This window comes from Zea mays, chromosome 9 (genome assembly GCF_902167145.1).
Source record: "Zea mays cultivar B73 chromosome 9, Zm-B73-REFERENCE-NAM-5.0, whole genome shotgun sequence".
NCBI classification, from domain to species: Eukaryota; Viridiplantae; Streptophyta; class Magnoliopsida; order Poales; family Poaceae; genus Zea; species Zea mays.
The window spans coordinates 48,229,218-48,245,856 of NC_050104.1; the positions used below are offsets into that span (position 1 = coordinate 48,229,218).

At 44.9% G+C, this 16,639-nt stretch overlaps 2 protein-coding genes across 3 annotated transcripts; both read left to right on the forward strand.

The window, feature by feature from the left end:
- The first annotated feature begins 1,084 nt into the window (after nucleotides 1–1,084).
- Nucleotides 1,085–2,543, forward strand: LOC103638336 (exosome complex component RRP45A). The gene is made up of 5 exons (XM_020544584.1): nucleotides 1,085–1,137; nucleotides 1,291–1,386; nucleotides 1,480–1,594; nucleotides 2,074–2,154; nucleotides 2,241–2,543. Exons 1-5 carry the CDS (start codon nucleotides 1,085–1,087, stop codon nucleotides 2,526–2,528), a joined length of 633 nt encoding a protein of 210 aa, XP_020400173.1. The 3' UTR covers nucleotides 2,529–2,543.
- Nucleotides 2,544–4,043: 1,500 nt separating this feature from the next.
- Nucleotides 4,044–8,314, forward strand: LOC103638338 (Sodium/hydrogen exchanger 2). 2 transcript variants are annotated; one of them, XM_008661277.4, is made up of 5 exons: nucleotides 4,044–4,404; nucleotides 4,589–4,782; nucleotides 5,143–5,384; nucleotides 5,560–5,721; nucleotides 6,002–6,160. In XM_008661277.4, exons 1-3 carry the CDS (start codon nucleotides 4,196–4,198, stop codon nucleotides 5,325–5,327), a joined length of 588 nt encoding a protein of 195 aa, XP_008659499.1. In that variant the 5' UTR covers nucleotides 4,044–4,195; the 3' UTR covers nucleotides 5,328–5,384; nucleotides 5,560–5,721; nucleotides 6,002–6,160. The 2 variants fall into 2 exon arrangements, 1 of the variants encoding a protein (XP_008659499.1); XR_558703.3 differs by lacking the exon at nucleotides 4,044–4,404 and adding an exon at nucleotides 8,053–8,314 and having other exon boundaries at nucleotides 5,058–5,384; nucleotides 6,002–6,107.
- Nucleotides 8,315–16,639: the final 8,325 nt, after the last annotated feature.

Here is a 16,639-nt window from a genome sequence, read left to right on the forward strand (position 1 = left end):
GTTTACAATATTGTATCAAAACAATATTTCATAAAACCATGATATTTTGGTAGTTAGTTAAAACTACGGTATTATCATGACAATTGTAAATTATAGTATCGTAAAATCATGGTTTTAGTAAAATCATGGTTTTAGAAAATATTATTGTCATTGTTTGAAAATAAAGTATTTTTATAGTTTCTATATAATACCATAGTTTTATTTTGTGCTACTAGAACTAGTGGCGCCCTATCAAGGAAATGAACAGCTTCATATAGCTAAGGTCAGCGGGGGTTATAGCCAACCCAAGGGCATAACATTCCACTTCAGCAAGACATAAAATAAAAACAATGGTTCCAATTACATGGCCCTCGGCCTTAATAGCGTACTGGACATTTCTTAGGCTTCTCCAGTTCTGACTTCTGCAACTCTAACCAATCTCTACTACTCCTTAAGAAAGCAGTGTAGGCGTGCACAGCTAAGCGGTTCTGCCTGCCACTCGCACCCCGCGACATCATCTGCTCCGCTCATTCCCACCCCGCGACATCGTGCCCCTTGCTCCCACTCTCCCCTCCCTCGGCCCTCCTCCCGTCCCTCGATAGCACGCCGCCGCCCGACGCCCCTGGTCTCGCGTTGCCCGACGCCCCAGATCCGCCGCATGGCCCCCGTCCTCCCCGCTGCCCCCTCCTCCAACCAGATCTGTCGCATGGCCCCCTGTCCTACCCGCGACGCCGCCGCTGCTGTTTGGGGTTTTTGCGGTTGACTCCGAATCCCGCCGCCGCTGCTCGTGCAGGAGGCCTCGAGCTCCCAGTGCTCCCCTCCTCAACCACCCAGGGTAAGTGGTTCCCATTCCTACCATTGCCGCGGATCCCCCACCCTCCTCCCCCTCTGCTCGGTCCTCGCCCTAGATCTCGGTCTTCTACAGGCTTTCCGGAGTGCAGCAAGGACGCTTGGGTAGGTCAGCTTCCAAGCAGCCCCGGAGATCTCGGTCCTCGCCCACACTCTTGCCTCGAATCCCGCCGCCACTGCTCGTGCAGGAGGCCTCGAGCTCCCAGTGCTCCCCTCCTCAACCACCCCGGGTAAGTGACATGCGCGCAAGTGCCCCATGACGCCCGCCCACCCCATGATGCTTGCCGACATCCAAGGTACATATGCTCCGTGACATGCGCGCAAGTGCTTGTGGAAATGCCGAGTTATTGACCGTGGCCTTAGGTCTCCTAATTATTCTTTCTGTAATTTACCAGAAAGGGTTTAAGCATGGAGGCTGATGATGTGGATTTTCTGTGTGTTTGTATATATTTTTTTTGTCAGGGAGAGTCGAGCTGTTGACATGGAGTTCTTGTGTGTTGTTGCCGGGAAGCATGTCTGGTCTGTGCATGTGGACCTTCACATATTGGATGACGGAGGGTATGGGTTAAAGAGTTATAAATTGTTTGCAGATGTAATTAATTTGTGAACATTTGCATGTTAAAGTTCTAAGCTTCTCCATTGCCTTTATAGGAATCTCATTGATGCAGCTAATATCGCTGCATTGGCAGCTTTATCTACTTTCTGGAGGCCTGAATGCACGGTTGGTGGGGACGATGGTCAGCAAGTTACAGTGCATGATCCTGAGGTAGACATACACTCCCAATGTGCTCTATTGTTTATGGTTTTGCCAATATATCCCTCAAAGGTCATGCTCCCTTATAGCATTAGATTCATTAATTATACTCCCTGCATCCTGAAAAGGATGCAATTATAGAACAGTGATACACTAAAGTATGTTAAGTTTGATCGAGTTTATATAAATATGTTAATAATTAATGTTTATTATACTAAATAGGTACCATTAGATTTGTCATGAGCCCATGAAACATATATTTACAGTATACTATTTTCTATAAATTTAGTCAAACTTAAGGTAGCTTGATTTTGATCAGACCTAGAATTGCATCCTTCTTGGGACGGAGGTAGTATGTCCTTAAGAGCACATTCGTCTGACTCCCATAATTTTCTTAGTGTGAAACTGCAGTATGGGCCTAATGCTCGCCTTTTGTCCTGCTTTGTTAACCACTGCAACTATCTTGTGTTTTGATTTGATGTATTTTACAGGTTAGGGATCCACTTCCTCTTACGATACACCATATGCCCATAGCTGTAACATTTGCATATTTTGGTGAAGGTAACATCGTGGTATGTTCAAATATTTGAGATTGAAGTGCTTTTGATTATCATCAAAGCATTATCATCCTCATCTGAGTAACTGGCCTTTTGTGTAGGTTCTTGATCCCACATACAAGGAAGAAGCAGTAATGGGAGGGAGGATGGCTGCTATAGTTAACTCAAATGGGGATGTTTGTGCCATTCAGAAAGCTGGTGGAGAGGGTCTCATGTCAAGTGTTACCATGCAGTGTTTAAGAATTGCTTCGGTAAAGGCTGCTGATATAACAAGCAAAATAAAGAAAGCAGTAAGTAACCCCCTCAGATTGATGACTAGCCGAGGTGCCCATGTGTTGATATGGTTCCCAACAAAGTTCAAATCAAAGCATGCTTATGATGTAAAATGAAATATAATTAAATTCAACTGGGCTTTTCATTAAGAAATTATTTCTCTACCTACACAGTGATTCTGTTGTGTGCTTTCTTAGCTGGAAAATGTTCTGAATATTACATAAGCATCTGAAGCAGATTGTTTTGCACATTTAACCCTCCTCGATCTCTGCACGGTTCAAACTAATATAATGATGTAGCATATCTTGGTGAATCCCCGAGTGAAGCAAGTGACTTCATCGAGCTAGCGCAGCTACCAGGTGGTGAAAACACATGCCCTTAGATTTTTTTAGATGAGCAGGCAACCTTTTTCCCATTGTCATCCAGGTACTTATTTGGGATGTATGTTCAGATCTTGTGATGTTGTTTAATTCTTGTGAGGCATAATGTGTTACAGTTGGAATGATGTCAACCTTTTTTCCATTGTCATCCAGGTACTTATTTGGGATGTTGAAGCACAACCAAATAGACATGCTGTCCTAGGATCAAGCGAGTCTCGCCCTGATCTGGTATGATTCATTGTTTTGTTCAGTGTGCCAGATATACTCTTCTTTGGCACAGGGCTTACTAGCATATACTGTTTGTTCAGATATTAACAGGACATAAGGAAAATGCGGAATTTGCGCTTGCCATGTGTCCAGCAGAACCATATGTCCTATCAGGAGGTTAGCCTATTTTCATCTTGTATGTTTGTGTTTTCCTACTATTTTGGGAGTCAACTATTTATCCTTTAAACATCACGAGCACAAGACTTGGGTCCACCTAACTTCCATTCAATGGCAATATGTTTCTTTATTGTATTGGCAAGTGTCCTTCCCCTTAGGATGCCATGGCAACTTTAAGACACAAGAAGAATATTTGGAGTGGAACCTTAGTCACCACCACACCATCTCAGCCTATGTAATAACCATGTGTAAAGTTCAGTTTGGACATAAGATGATTTGTTTGAACTTTTGATAAAATTCTGTTTTTCAGCTCAACTAGAAGAACTGTTCGTTTTCAGAAGTTATTGATTACTGTGCTTTTGATAAATAATAACCCGTGTTTTGTTCAAATACAAAACTTAAATAAGAAAGGAAAAATCTGTTGTCTTGTGGAGCATCCAAGACCATATATTTGCCCTTGGGGATTCCTCGTCTTCTCCTGGAGCATCTGGCAGCAAGCAGTCTGTTAAATAATAACCTATGTATTGTTGTTTAGGAATTGATGATAATGCATGATAATAATAAGAACATTCTGCCAATAATAAGTAGCTTCATTGTTAAAATGAAAAGCTCCACATGAATAGTTTAATTTCAGGTTTGAGTTCACCAACTTTATTTGTATCTTCATCTATTCATAATGAGACTAACTTTGATATTGTTGTTTACTAATTAATATTAACTAATTAACCTGATTGTGAGTTGTTGAGATGTTGAAGACGAGAAGATGGCAGCGTGGAAGGCGCTTGCCGCGATGTTGCTGGTGCAGCTGTTCAACACGGGCAAGGTGTTGTTTTCCAATGTGGCCGTCGACGGCGGCATGTTCGTCTTGGCCCTCCTCACCTACCGCAGCTTCTTCGCGGCGCCATCATCCTCCCTGTCCGTCTGATTTTCTATCAGGTTGCTCGACCGTCGTCAATATAATCCGTGTCAACAAATTTTAATCTTGGTTCATAAGTAAAGAACAGAAAAGGAAAACCTAGATGTCTATAATTATACGTACATCAAATCTAATGATTTTAGGTACATATTTTCTGTTTGCCATTGCAAAATCTAATCACGTGAATTTTATAGTTCCAATCGGGGCTATGTCTATGTACTCTTATTTTTGTCCAGAACCCTTATGTAAGGGGAAGTGGAAAGAAATGGATTGGCACACTGCTGGATGGATCTTCCTCAATACGTTTATCGAGTAAATAAGCTTGCATTGTTTTGGATAATTACATCATGTAACCGATTTTGACATTTTTTATTAATCACCGGCAACTTACCCAATTTGCTGTAATAATAAAATAAAAGGCTACACTATACTACACACTTTCTTGCCATACATTAAATATGATGGTCATTTTTTTTATTCGTGACGACGCCCGCAGTCGCCGCCGCCGACGACGGAGGAGCAGCACCTCTCGTCTGTCCACCGCTGACCGCTCGTTTGTCAGCCTAGCACCGGGGTGCATGAACGCCCAGTATATGCTACAGCACCGCCGCCCCTGGCCCTGCCGCCTGCGCCGCTCGTTGCCCTGTGCACTCCGCGGGCCTCGGGAATGGCCAACCAGGACATTTATCGGTTTGCCCACCCTCTCCTCTCTTCTCTTCTCTCCCGCTCGCTCTCCCTCTCTCCCTTCTCTCCGGCTTCCGATTGGGTATTGTTTATTGGCTTCTGGCTTTAATTAATTACTGTATTTGCATGTTCAGGTATGTTGTTCATCCATCTCGTATGATGAAGTGTTTTATGCTCTTTTCCAATTATTGTTGCAAGTAGCAAAATTAGAACATGTCCTTATGTTTAGACTATGAAAGAAAACACTCATTTCAATTTGTAGGTGTATTTTTCTGTTTCAGTTGGCATATCATCATGAGGATGTGAATTCCACAGGAAGGCCCATGTGATCTTATTGCTCCCTTAGATCTTCCACATTTTTTACAGTCTTATTCCTTGCCGAGGGGAGTCCTGCTCCAGTAGTGGTCTCAGAAGGGGCAAATACCATGGATGTTGGTAGGCCTGTGCTTGTGCAGAATGCACCAAGGACAAGACTGGATGCAGGGACATGGGGGACGATGGGGATTGGATTGGGGTACTGTATTGCAGCTGCAGTAGCTGAACCTGAATGACTCGTGGTTGCTGTGGAGGGCGATTCTGGATTTGGCTTCAGTGCAATGGAGGTTGAGGTACGAATACAAACATGATAGCTTCACTTTGAAAGACTAATCTCTACTACTCTATAAGTCTGCATGGGTTGCTTTATAGTTTGCTCTTAGAGTTATTGGTCAAGCTGCTTCTTGTATCTCTGGAATGCGATATTATATTGGTTAATATAACAACATGCCCCCCTTGAATTTTAAGGTGAACAGGGGCTTCAACAGTGATGCTGTTTTAGCAATGGAGACGATCCATTCCCTGTCAGCTTCAAAATCAAGTTACCCAATGGCTGATCTCACCCAACTCTTCATGACAGCTACCCAAGAAGGGAAAAGATCAGAATCGCAAGGCCAGATTCTTAGGGTGGTAAGCCTTTTTTTGTAGCTCTGTCTCCTAACTCTGTCCCATGTTAGTGTCTGGTAACCAATTGGACATCAAGCACTTAGGGGTTAGAAATATTTTGACGCATAGGGCTCTCATTGTTAATTATGGTGCTCTAGAAATATTAGATTGTTTTTGTTTTCAATATATGTAGAATGCAAGACCACTCTAAATTATCGTGGTGCTAATTTTCCTTGGATCACTATCTATCCTTCTGTACACACTATTGCCTTACTAAAGTTAGTTATTTCTTCTTTGTCTACAGGAATGTTATAGCTTAATGCCCTAATCTTTATATGCCTCTTCTTATATCTGCACTTCCATGGGCACTGGGCGACACTAAATTCACAAGATACCCCCTCCACCTCAAGGTGTAAGACCATAGCTTCCATCGCTCTTTACGTTATGTAATATATTTGTAGTATGCTAATTTGATTCACCATAATCCTTACCATTCATACTATTATGCTTGTTTTTTTCTCTCTTCAGTAATCGTCGAAAATGGTTCATTGTTCATAGTTCAAGCCAACTTAATTTTAACGCAAAAATGTAGCAGTACTTAAAGTTTCATCTGTAATTTATCAATGGATAAGTGAGTTAGAAATAGTATTTATCATTAATAGATTACTTGCCTACATCGCTTTGAAGATACTGGATATTCTTTCAGGTATTGGTGAAACCCCATGATGTATCTGTTACAATATGTGATGTGTATATTTTTTCAGATATTAGATCCCTTGATTATCATGAAAGATGCTGGCATTATTCATTGTGATCTAAATCCAGGAAAAAATTCTTATAGCTCCAACATGAGTTAATTCTTCTCGATGCCAATGTTGGCATCTTGTGCCCTGATGACTAAGTGGTGACTTTTGCAGTGTAGAAACAGCAGCTAGAGTGAAAGTAATTGATTTTGGATCAGCACTTCCATGGAGGGTAAACCCATTTATTTATATTCAAGTTTTGTTTGAATCCACCTAGCAGTCTAAATTTAATGCTATAGTAGTATTTTGTGGATTTCAAGTCAAGCTTCTGCCCTTTCTTTTTTTAGATCCGTTATTATAGGTCTCCAGGAGTACTTGTTTATCCGTATCATGTGTGTCATCTCTACAATCAGACACTATCTATAATTACACAAGCATCACATGATGCTTAAGTTGTTATGCTTTTATGCATTTCAGAGGTATTTACTAGACCGATTTTTTTTTATCTTTTTTGTTCCATAATGTGCATTATTTTTCAGTTATTCCCATGTTAAAAATAAAATATTTGTCCCTGTTCTTTGTATGTTCTGTAGGTTCTTGATGGTAAGCCATACAACAATAAGTGTGGTGTTTACAGTTTTGGCATTTGTTTATGGGAAATCTATTTGTTTATGGGAAATCTATTGTTAAATTACAGTTAATGGGCTGAAGCGCGAGGCGGCGTCCCGCGGCGGTGCCACGGGGCACGGCAAACCGCGGCTGCTCATCATCTCCCGGCGTGGCTCACGACGGTTCCTGAACGAGCGGGAGATGGAGCGTGCCGCGGGCGACGCCGGGTTTGAGGTGCGAGTGGCGGAGCTCGACCAGCCACGGACATGGCGACGTTCGTGGCGCTGGTGAACTATTCCCATAGAGTAAAAGGTTCATCCATTATTTTTTTGTTTTTCAGATGTGTGGTAATGGAGTCCGTTGCTTCGGTCGGTTTATAGCCGAGATTGAAAATCTGTAAGGGACAGCTAGGTAATGCATTGCGGCTTCACAGTAAAACATTGTATTTCTACAGACACTTCCAGTAACTGAACTCTATTTTTTAGTTGTTCCCATAATAGTCAGCCACCTGGTATACTGTTATTGTCTTTCAGATTTCAGACATCAACCCCTTGCAGCTATCTGAAACTTAGTGTTTGGCCGGGGCGAGGGAGATTGGGAAGGAAGTGGAGGAGAGCATGCTCCCAACACCGCTAGAGAGTTTTCAGTTTTTTCTCTTATATCACGTTCCTAGGAGCTTCGTGTTGTTTGCATGTGTTGATGTATATATAAGGAAATATATCCTTTTTGTGTTCTGCCTCTAACCATTCTGAACATGTAATTTTGGATTCTTAATTTATGTATTGGTGCTACTTGGTTATGTTATCAGTTGCTGTTGAGAGGATATATTGATGCTTGACAATTCAAATATTTGTTGCTAACTTGAAGATTGTTATTTTACTTTTCATTGCAGTCTATTCTAGAAAGTGTGAGCCATGGAACAAAGCTGGTTGAAAAAAGAACTACATGCATTTACCCTGTTTTTGGTTTCATCTTATTTTTTCTTTCACATGCTTTATTGTAGGTGGTACGGAGTTCTGTGTATCACAAGAGGCATCTAGGTTGACCTCACTCTTCTTAGTGTTCATGCCCACTACGCAAGACAACACCGCAACGCCGATGGAGTTGGAAGATTTCATCAGTTTCGACTGGATCTGGATGAGATGGACTCTGCTTGTAAGGAGAGAGAGAGTGCATGGCTTGGGAGGAGCATATTTTTGTTCATCCTTTTCATGAGTCATGTTACCTGCCATGTCAGATTATATAACTTCAGATATTTCTGTTTTGTTAGAAAAGTACCAAAATAGTTTCACTTCATGGCTACTCTCAGATGTGTTATTGTTGCTGCCACTAATCATATAAGGGTAACATTGTATTTGTTAGCCAACAATTTTTAAGATATTAAAGTCGGTGATAATATAATTGTTGTTTGTTTCTATGTAATCGTTGTGCACTAATATTTTGCTGAAGATTTTATTGTACCGTTGCAAGGCACGGGCACATACCTAGTATGGAATAAAAGAGCATGTCACATAGATAATCTCGGTAGCAGACTTAATGTTAGAGAAATAGGTATTTTAGTTTAATTTAATCCAGAAAACCAGAGTGATGTATGTGACGACATGTATGTGCATGTGTTTATCACTAATCATATAAGTAGTAAACAACAGTAAAACATACACAATCACTACCGGAATCAATAGCTTTGCCGAGTGCCTGAAGCACTCGGCGAAGCCTTAAAAACACTCGGCAAAGCCTTTGCCGAGTGTAACACTCGGCAAAGAAGGCTCGGCAAACAGTGCATTGGCAAAGACTTCTTTGCCGAGTACTTTTTCTCGGGCACTCGGCACAGATGTTTGCCGAGTGCCAGGGAGCACTCGGCAAAGAAAAGCGACCGTTACGACGCCGGGTGACGGAGACGACGACTTTGCCGAGTGTCGACGGTGACACTCGGCAACGAAGATAGCTTTGCCGAGTGTCTTCCTGGCAGCACTCGGCAAAGCCGCCTTCTTTGCCGAGTGCCAATTGGAACACTCGGCAAAGAGCCCGCCAGAGAGGGTCCCCATGTCAGGCTCTTTGCCAAGTGTTCTGTGCGACACTCGGCAAAGCCGACCTCTTTGCTGAGTGCCAGCGACATAACACTCGGCAAAGAACCTAAGCCGGTGCCCAGGTCTGTGCTCTTTGCCGAGTGTTATGACCCTGACACTCGGCAAAGAGCCTCTTTGCCGAGTGTAACACTCGGCAAAGTGACCAGTATATACCTTTTTTAATTGTTTTTTGTATTCCATCCACACAAACATAAGATATCACATATATATCACATATATACATCACAGATATCATCACAGACATAAATAGCCAACACAAACATAAAACCATCACCACAAACATAAATATCCATCACAAACATAAGTGTTCAACACAAGTATCAAACACAAACATAAGTCTCAAACGTCGCAAGGTCTCACATAAGTATCAAACACAGACATAAGTATTATACATAAGTTTTGAAGTCTAAAACAATGAAAACCCAACACTCATGGAGGTGGGCGGTTTGACCGGGGCTGCGTTGGGCTGAACCCTTCGGGAGGGTTGTTGGATGCCGCTCCAGATTGGCCCTGCACAGATAAGAGATTGCATGTGTTATACCAGATGCATTACAAACATCTAACTACAATTTTGATACTCACAGGAGTGTGGAAGAGAGCAGGGTCAACTGGAGGGAACAATGGAGGTGGTGGACCGATGCCCTGTGCGGCGCCAAGGCTCTACATGTACTGGAACATCTCCGCCATCCTCTGATGATCTGCCCGGCGCTCTGCCTCCCGCTCTGCCATCATCCTCGCTTCCATCTCGTGACGTTCCCTCCTCTCTTCTTCTAGTTGGGTCTGTAATATTACAAGCCAACGTTATAGTAACTCAAAGACTAGGTATATAACTAAAGGAAGGACGAGTTACAGAAGCACTAACCTCGAGTTGCTGTATGCGATGCTGTGAGCTATCGTGCCGAGGTCGAATGGCTGGGCTCGAGCCCGTGCTCCTTGCTCTCACCTGAGACAGAGTGGGAGTGGAGGACGAGTCAATTGCCCCGTCGGCAATCCAGTACCGCCCATGTCTCTTGCCTCCTCCGACCCTCATGAGCACATCGGGGTCGATAGGCTCGGTGCTCGGATCATAGTTTGGGCCATGGACCTCCTGCGCCATGGCGGTGTAGTCATGGAGGCGGCTGTAGACGGCGGGGTTGGTGTAGGCCTCGGGCCCGTCATCCGGGTTGTAGGTGACGTCGGACGTCGCCTTACCCTTATGGGCCATAGCATAGGCCGAGAAGGTGGAACAAGGCCTGCCACCATGTGACGCCGATTGCAACGAAAACCAACGAGATAGTTAGAAATAATATCTAACTTAGTGCTATATATCTAAATAAAAAAGGTGGTGTACCCATGCTTCGGCATATTGGCCCAGGCTCCGGCTGCCTTGGTGGTGCGAGGGGCCTTGCATCTGCAAACGCCGTTCCCGGCTAGCTGTGTGCGCCTCGTCCCACTCAGCCGAACACCACCTATCCACCATCTGCTCCCAGCACAGAGGATGTGCGGCGCACCAATGTGGAATCACCTGCAAAGTAAACACATAAAGTGCATATCAGAAGATAAAATAAAATTCATGCATGGAGTACTGGTACCAAACATGCATGACTTTACCTGCAGGTACTGCTCCCTGGTCAACGACATGGTTCGGGCTTGAGGTTTGGTCACCTTCTCCCCAAGGACGGAGCCGTGGTAGGTGATGATGGCCTGGATGCGGGCCTCATAGTGCATGTCCACGACGAGCTTCTTACAGCACGTGGTGGCCACCACATCCGCCCTAGCCTCGTATCCAGCATCGCATCTGAAGAAATCCTGCATACAAAAACGATGTATCCATACATTATTTCAAGAATTTGCAACGAATACGACATATTTTATATTATACTAAGACTTACCCACAGCTCTTGCTTCACCCGCTCCGCCTTGTTATTGAATTCCCTGCCGTCCCGGTCTACTGCATCGGGGGCGACGGCATAGTGGTCGAAGGTGAAGGCTGGGCCCGTCACTCCGGCGTACTCCACAAGTCCAGGGAAGTGTTCCCTGCACAGCAGGCCGAGGATGTTGTTGGGGGGGGCGACGATGACCCCCAGCATAATCCAAAACCGTCCAAGACCTGTCCAAGTGATAAATAAAACGTATTAGTTTATATTATGATTTTGAACACATAATATGAACAAGAATGAAGAACATAAAGTTACATACCTCTCCCCTTCCGGCCGAATCAACGGTCGTCTGTCCCGAAGTATGGGACGCGGCGGGAGACTCGCGGGGCCTCGCAGGTAGATGCTCCTCGAACTAGAGCCGCCTGAACCTGAGGCGTCCTGCTGCTAGTCGTCGTCGTCCTGCTGCTGGTCGTCGTCGTCCTGAGGCGCCGCCTGCTGCTGCGCTGCCTGCTCTGCCTCGTGCTGCTGCGCTGCCTGCTCTGCATCGCCCGCCGTCCTACTCCTCCTCCCCCTCCTCCTCCTCAGGAAACCGCCCACCATATTTGTCCAACAACCTGCAATTAAGAGTAAACAAATAAGCACATATAAAAAGATGTATTTAAAAACAGGTGCGAAATAAAAAGTCATATAGCATTACATCGATTAAAAATAATCTTCATATGTGTCGGGGTTAGCCGGATCATAACTCTCATCATCACTATCAAGCATTTCAATCTCAACACCATCGGAAGACGCAACCTCATCATTGCCTTCAAGGATTACTAAGTCATTATCATTTTCCACCTCATCATCCTCCTCATCAACAACCATTTCAATATCTACGTCCATTCCGATAGCTTCAGTTAAGTCTATCTCAAATCGCCCTTCTAGCCCATCTTCTTGGAAGAACTCTCCATCATATGTGTCCGGGTCTAAGTTGTAATCTTCATCGTTAGGAACAGGTAACCTCCCATGCGGCGATACCTTATACACAACATCCCAACCCTTAAGATGTTCTTTCGTTTGACACGCATATGGGAGATAATACACTTGTGTGGCCTGTTGGGCCACGATATAGACATCGTCTCCTGCTAAGGTGGAATCTTGTCGAATTTCGACTATCCCAAGATTAGAATGTGTCCGTCTCGTCACTTGAGGGTCAAACCAATGACATTTGAATATCACTGGAGTAAGAGGTTTGGAACCATAAAAATTGAGCTCATATATTTCTTCAATTCGTCCAAAATAATCGACATTGTCAAGGCCCGGCGTAAAGACTCCAGAACACGTTGTTTTCCGATTGGGCCGACTTTGGTCGTAGTGTGTTGTGCGAAAACGGTATCCATTGACGTCATACCCAGAATATTTCTTGACCCTATAAGCAAAGCCGTTGGCTACTTGTCTCAACTCGGCACTCATTTTCCATTTTTGTGCCATGTCATCTGTTTCGCGGATTCCTCTGTCATGTACAGACGCTGGATCCTCGGTATGAACGGAAGGTGTCGTAGGATTGTCAAGGGGATGTCGAGCTGCCTCTTCTGTCCATCACCAGAGTTTACCTCCATAAACCTAGACGAATTACACTTGGGACAGTACTTTGCCTTCGCGTATTCTTTCCTAAATAGCACGCAGCCCTTCGGACAAGCATGAATCTGCTCATACGTCATCTTGAGTGCACGGAGTAGTTTCTGTGCCTCGTACATGCTCTTTGGCAGAACGTGATCATCCGGAAGCAGACTCCCAATAACCGTCAACAAGCCATCGAATGCGTCTCTACTCATGCTGTACTGTGACTTGAACGCCATTACACGCCCAATGGCATCCAGTTGAGAAACCTTTGTCTGGCCGTGAAGGGGCTTCTGTGCCGCGTCGAACATGTCGTAGAACGCCTTTGCAGTCGGCTCTGGCTCGTCATCCATACATCCTCCCGTGTACTGTGCCTCCTGATAGTCGTTCAACATATCCGCTACCCCCGCATCCGCGTCATAATCCTCGACACGTTGTCTCAGCACCTCCTCTCTCGTACGACGCGCTTCACCATGAAATATCCACCGAGTATAGCCCGACGTAAATCCATTCTTCCAAATATGTTCTACCATGGTCTTCTTTGGTTTTCTTTTCCGGTTGTCACAATTGCTGCACGGGCATGAGACTAGACTCGCTCCTTTAGCAGCTTCGCCGTATGCCCGTTCCACGAAATCATCGGTCTTTCTAATCCATTCAGTGGTGACATCGTTTCTTCCTCTACGGCCCGTGTACATCCACTCACGGTCCTCCATCCTATAACAGGAAATTTTGGCAGCACCTGCCCTGCACGGGGAGGTTTCGAAATCCTGCAAATTAAATTTTCAGCACGATGGCTGACATCCACACATAATTCAACGGCACGATGGCCGGCAATCATCAATACTCAATATTAACCTAATCATACACGTACATAAATTTAACACAAGAAAACTAAATATTAATCTAATCAACACAATATTAAACTTAATCATACCCAACGGGCGGGACGACGGGTCGCAGACGAATCGACGGGTCGCGGACGAGTCGGCGGGTCGCGGGGCGAGGCGGCGGGGGCACGGCAAGGGCACGGCAAGGGCACAGCAAGGGCACGACGAGGGCACGCACGGCGGGGACGCGACGGGGGCACGGTGAGGGCACGACGAGGGAAAGCACGGCGGGGGCACGACGGGGGCACGACGAGGGCACGACGCGGTCGCGGCTGCGGCGGCAAGGGCCTCGCGGCGAGGGCGTGGGCGGGGCGAGCGCGGCGAGCGCGGCGTGGGCGTGGGCGCGGCGTGGGCGTGGGCGCGGCGGCGGCGCGGCGCGGTGTGGGCGCGCGCGCGGCGTGGGCGGGCGCGGCGTGGGCGGGCGTGGCGTCGTCGCGGCGGCGCGGCGGGGTCGCGGCACGGCGGCGGGGTCGTGGCGGCGGCGCGTCGGCGATTTACGGCGGCGGCGGCGGCGCGATGAGTGAGTGAGAGAGTGAGAGAGAAAGAAGAAGAAACCAGCGCTATGTAAACGCGCTTTGCCGAGTGCCCGTGATCTGGCACTCGACAAAGATTTTTTTTATTTTAAAATAAGCTTTGCCGAGTGCCAGATCGGGGACACTCGGCAAAGAGAGCCTTTGCCGAGTGCCGACGAGCTGACACTCGGCAAAGTCTAACGTACACTTCTTTGCCGAGTGTCACCAAGTGGGCACTCGGCAAAGCCTCTTGTGCCGAGTGTCAACCTACTGACACTCGGCAAAGTACTTTTTAATTTTTTTGTTTTGTCTCCCAAACTTTTTGTGTTATGTTCCTACACTATGTAGACCTACATGTATCATTTGTGGACAATTATAACAGAGATTCAATCGTTAGTAGATTTAGTTCGTTTATTTGAATTTCTTCGGAAAATTCAAATTTGAACTGCAGGTCACTCGAAACTTGGAAAACCGTGCATGAAAAAATGATATTCATGGTACTTAGCATAAGTTACGACCGATTTCAGAAGCGTACCGGAAACTTCGAGCAACATGCTCACTAAACATGGCCGTGAACTTGGCATCCACGTGTTTAAAAATTGTATAAAACACAAACAAAGTCAGAAAATCATGAAACTTGTCCCCGTGTCATGATATAATATGTATAGGCTGTGATAAAAATTTTAGACTGTTTGGAGAAAGTTGTGAGACACTATGTGTAGAAACCTAAGAGATCCACATTGAAACTCTATGATTTCATGTGTAGTCCTCTTAGGTTTCTACACATAGTGTCTCACAACTTTCTTCAAATACTCTAAAATTTTTATCACAGCCTATACATATGATATCATGACACGGGGACAAGTTTCATGATTTTCTGACTTTGTTTGTGTTTTATACATTTTTTAAACACGTGGATGCCAAGTTCACGGCCATGTTTAGTGAGCATGTTGCTCGAAGTTTCCGGTACGCTTCTGAAATCGGTCGTAACTTATGCTAAGTACCATGAATATCATTTTTTCATGCACAGTTTTCCAAGTTTCGAGTGACCTGCAGTTCAAATTTGAATTTTCCGAAGAAATTCAAATAAACGAACTAAATCTACTAACGATTGAATCTCTGTTATAATTGTCCACAAATGATACATGTAGGTCTACATAGTGTAGGAACATAACACAAAAAGTTTGGGAGACAAAATCAAAAAAAATAAAAATATACTTTGCCGAGTGTCTAGGGATGACACTCGGCAAAGAGGTCTTTGCCGAGAGCTAGATGTGTGACACTCGGCAAAGAATACTCTTTGCCGAGTGCCAGCCGCTGGCTCTCGGCAAAGACTGACGGCCGTCAGCTTTGGGACGGCCTCTGACGGCCCTTTGCCGAGAGCCCCCTTTGCCGAGTGTTTGGCACTCGGCAAACTAGTCTTTGCCGAGTGTCGACCTGTGCCGAGTGTCCAGCTCTCGGTAAAGAGCCTCGTTGCCGAGAGTACAGCTTTACCGAGTGCGGCACTCGACAAAGCCTTCTTTGCCGAGTGACCGACAAAAGGCACTCGGTAAAGATTTCAACACTCGGTAAAGCCTTGGATTCCGGTAGTGAATTACTAAGAACAGAATGTACCCTGCGGAGGGACCGATGCTCAATGCATCAGTGGCTTCATTCACACGAGGCATCTCATGAGTATGTTCGATGTAGTCATACATAGTCGATGCAGGCAGATGTACGCAGTGCTATGGGTGGATATTGAGCCAGCTCGGCTCGTTATGGCTCGTTACTGTAACGAGCCAGCTCGGCTCGGCTCGTTATACTAACGAGCTAAACATCTGGCTCGCTTCGACTCGTTAGGAAGCTCGAGCCAGTTTGTTAAGCTCGCGACCTACACAACTAAATACAAAGATCTATGTACATATATATATATATATATATATATATATATATAACAAAAAAATCATATTTTAAGTGTTTAATACTACAAACCCAAAACTTTTAAAATATTATTATCATATCATCATCCTAGCTTCTAACATTTAATATTAAATTAAATAACCAAATAGGTATTAACTTACATATTTACAAACCCTTATTATAATAAGATAGCAACAAGCATCATTATAAAGCAATTCATCATCCATTCCACAAACATGTAACATTTCATTGCACAACACTAACATCATATGCTGCTAGAAACAAAGTTCACAAAACCATAACCAATAATCAAATATTAAATATACAATGTAGGTATGTAGCCATGCAATAATGCAAATATTTAAGCACATGGCATGCCCACACATGTCCATATCACAGATCATAACTACGAGAAAACAAGACTATGAGAAATGAGACGACACCAATGACTAGACAAACTCGTGTTGTGGCTTGGCTCGTTTGGCTCGCGAGCTAACCCGAGCTGGCTCATTAGAGAACCGAGCTAGAATGCTAGCTTGGCTCGCTACAAAATTAAAACGAGCCGAGCCGAGCTACTAACGAGCCGAGTCGAGCGAGTTATCGAGCCACGAGTATTTTGTCCAGCCCTACGTAGTGCGGTCCTTCGAACGGCGCCGACGACGAGGAACCTTATCAACGTTGGTCAGGCGGACGAAGCGAGCAGTCACGAGTACGCTCCCAAAAAACATGATCACCCACACA

Bases quoted from the DNA above. Each gene is read 5' to 3' on its own strand.
- LOC103638338 (XM_008661277.4), top strand. From the start codon at position 4,196: ATGTCTATAATTATACGTACATCAAATCTAATGATTTTAGGTACATAT. The intron at 4,405-4,588 runs GTAAATAAGCTT...CGACGCCCGCAG, and splicing joins TTCCTCAATACGTTTATCGA to TCGCCGCCGCCGACGACGGA. The intron at 4,783-5,142 runs GTTTGCCCACCC...CATTTTTTACAG, and splicing joins GCCAACCAGGACATTTATCG to TCTTATTCCTTGCCGAGGGG.
- LOC103638336 (XM_020544584.1), top strand. From the start codon at position 1,085: ATGACGCCCGCCCACCCCATGATGCTTGCCGACATCCAAGGTACATAT. The intron at 1,387-1,479 runs GTATGGGTTAAA...TTGCCTTTATAG, and splicing joins CACATATTGGATGACGGAGG to GAATCTCATTGATGCAGCTA. The intron at 1,595-2,073 runs GTAGACATACAC...TGTATTTTACAG, and splicing joins TTACAGTGCATGATCCTGAG to GTTAGGGATCCACTTCCTCT.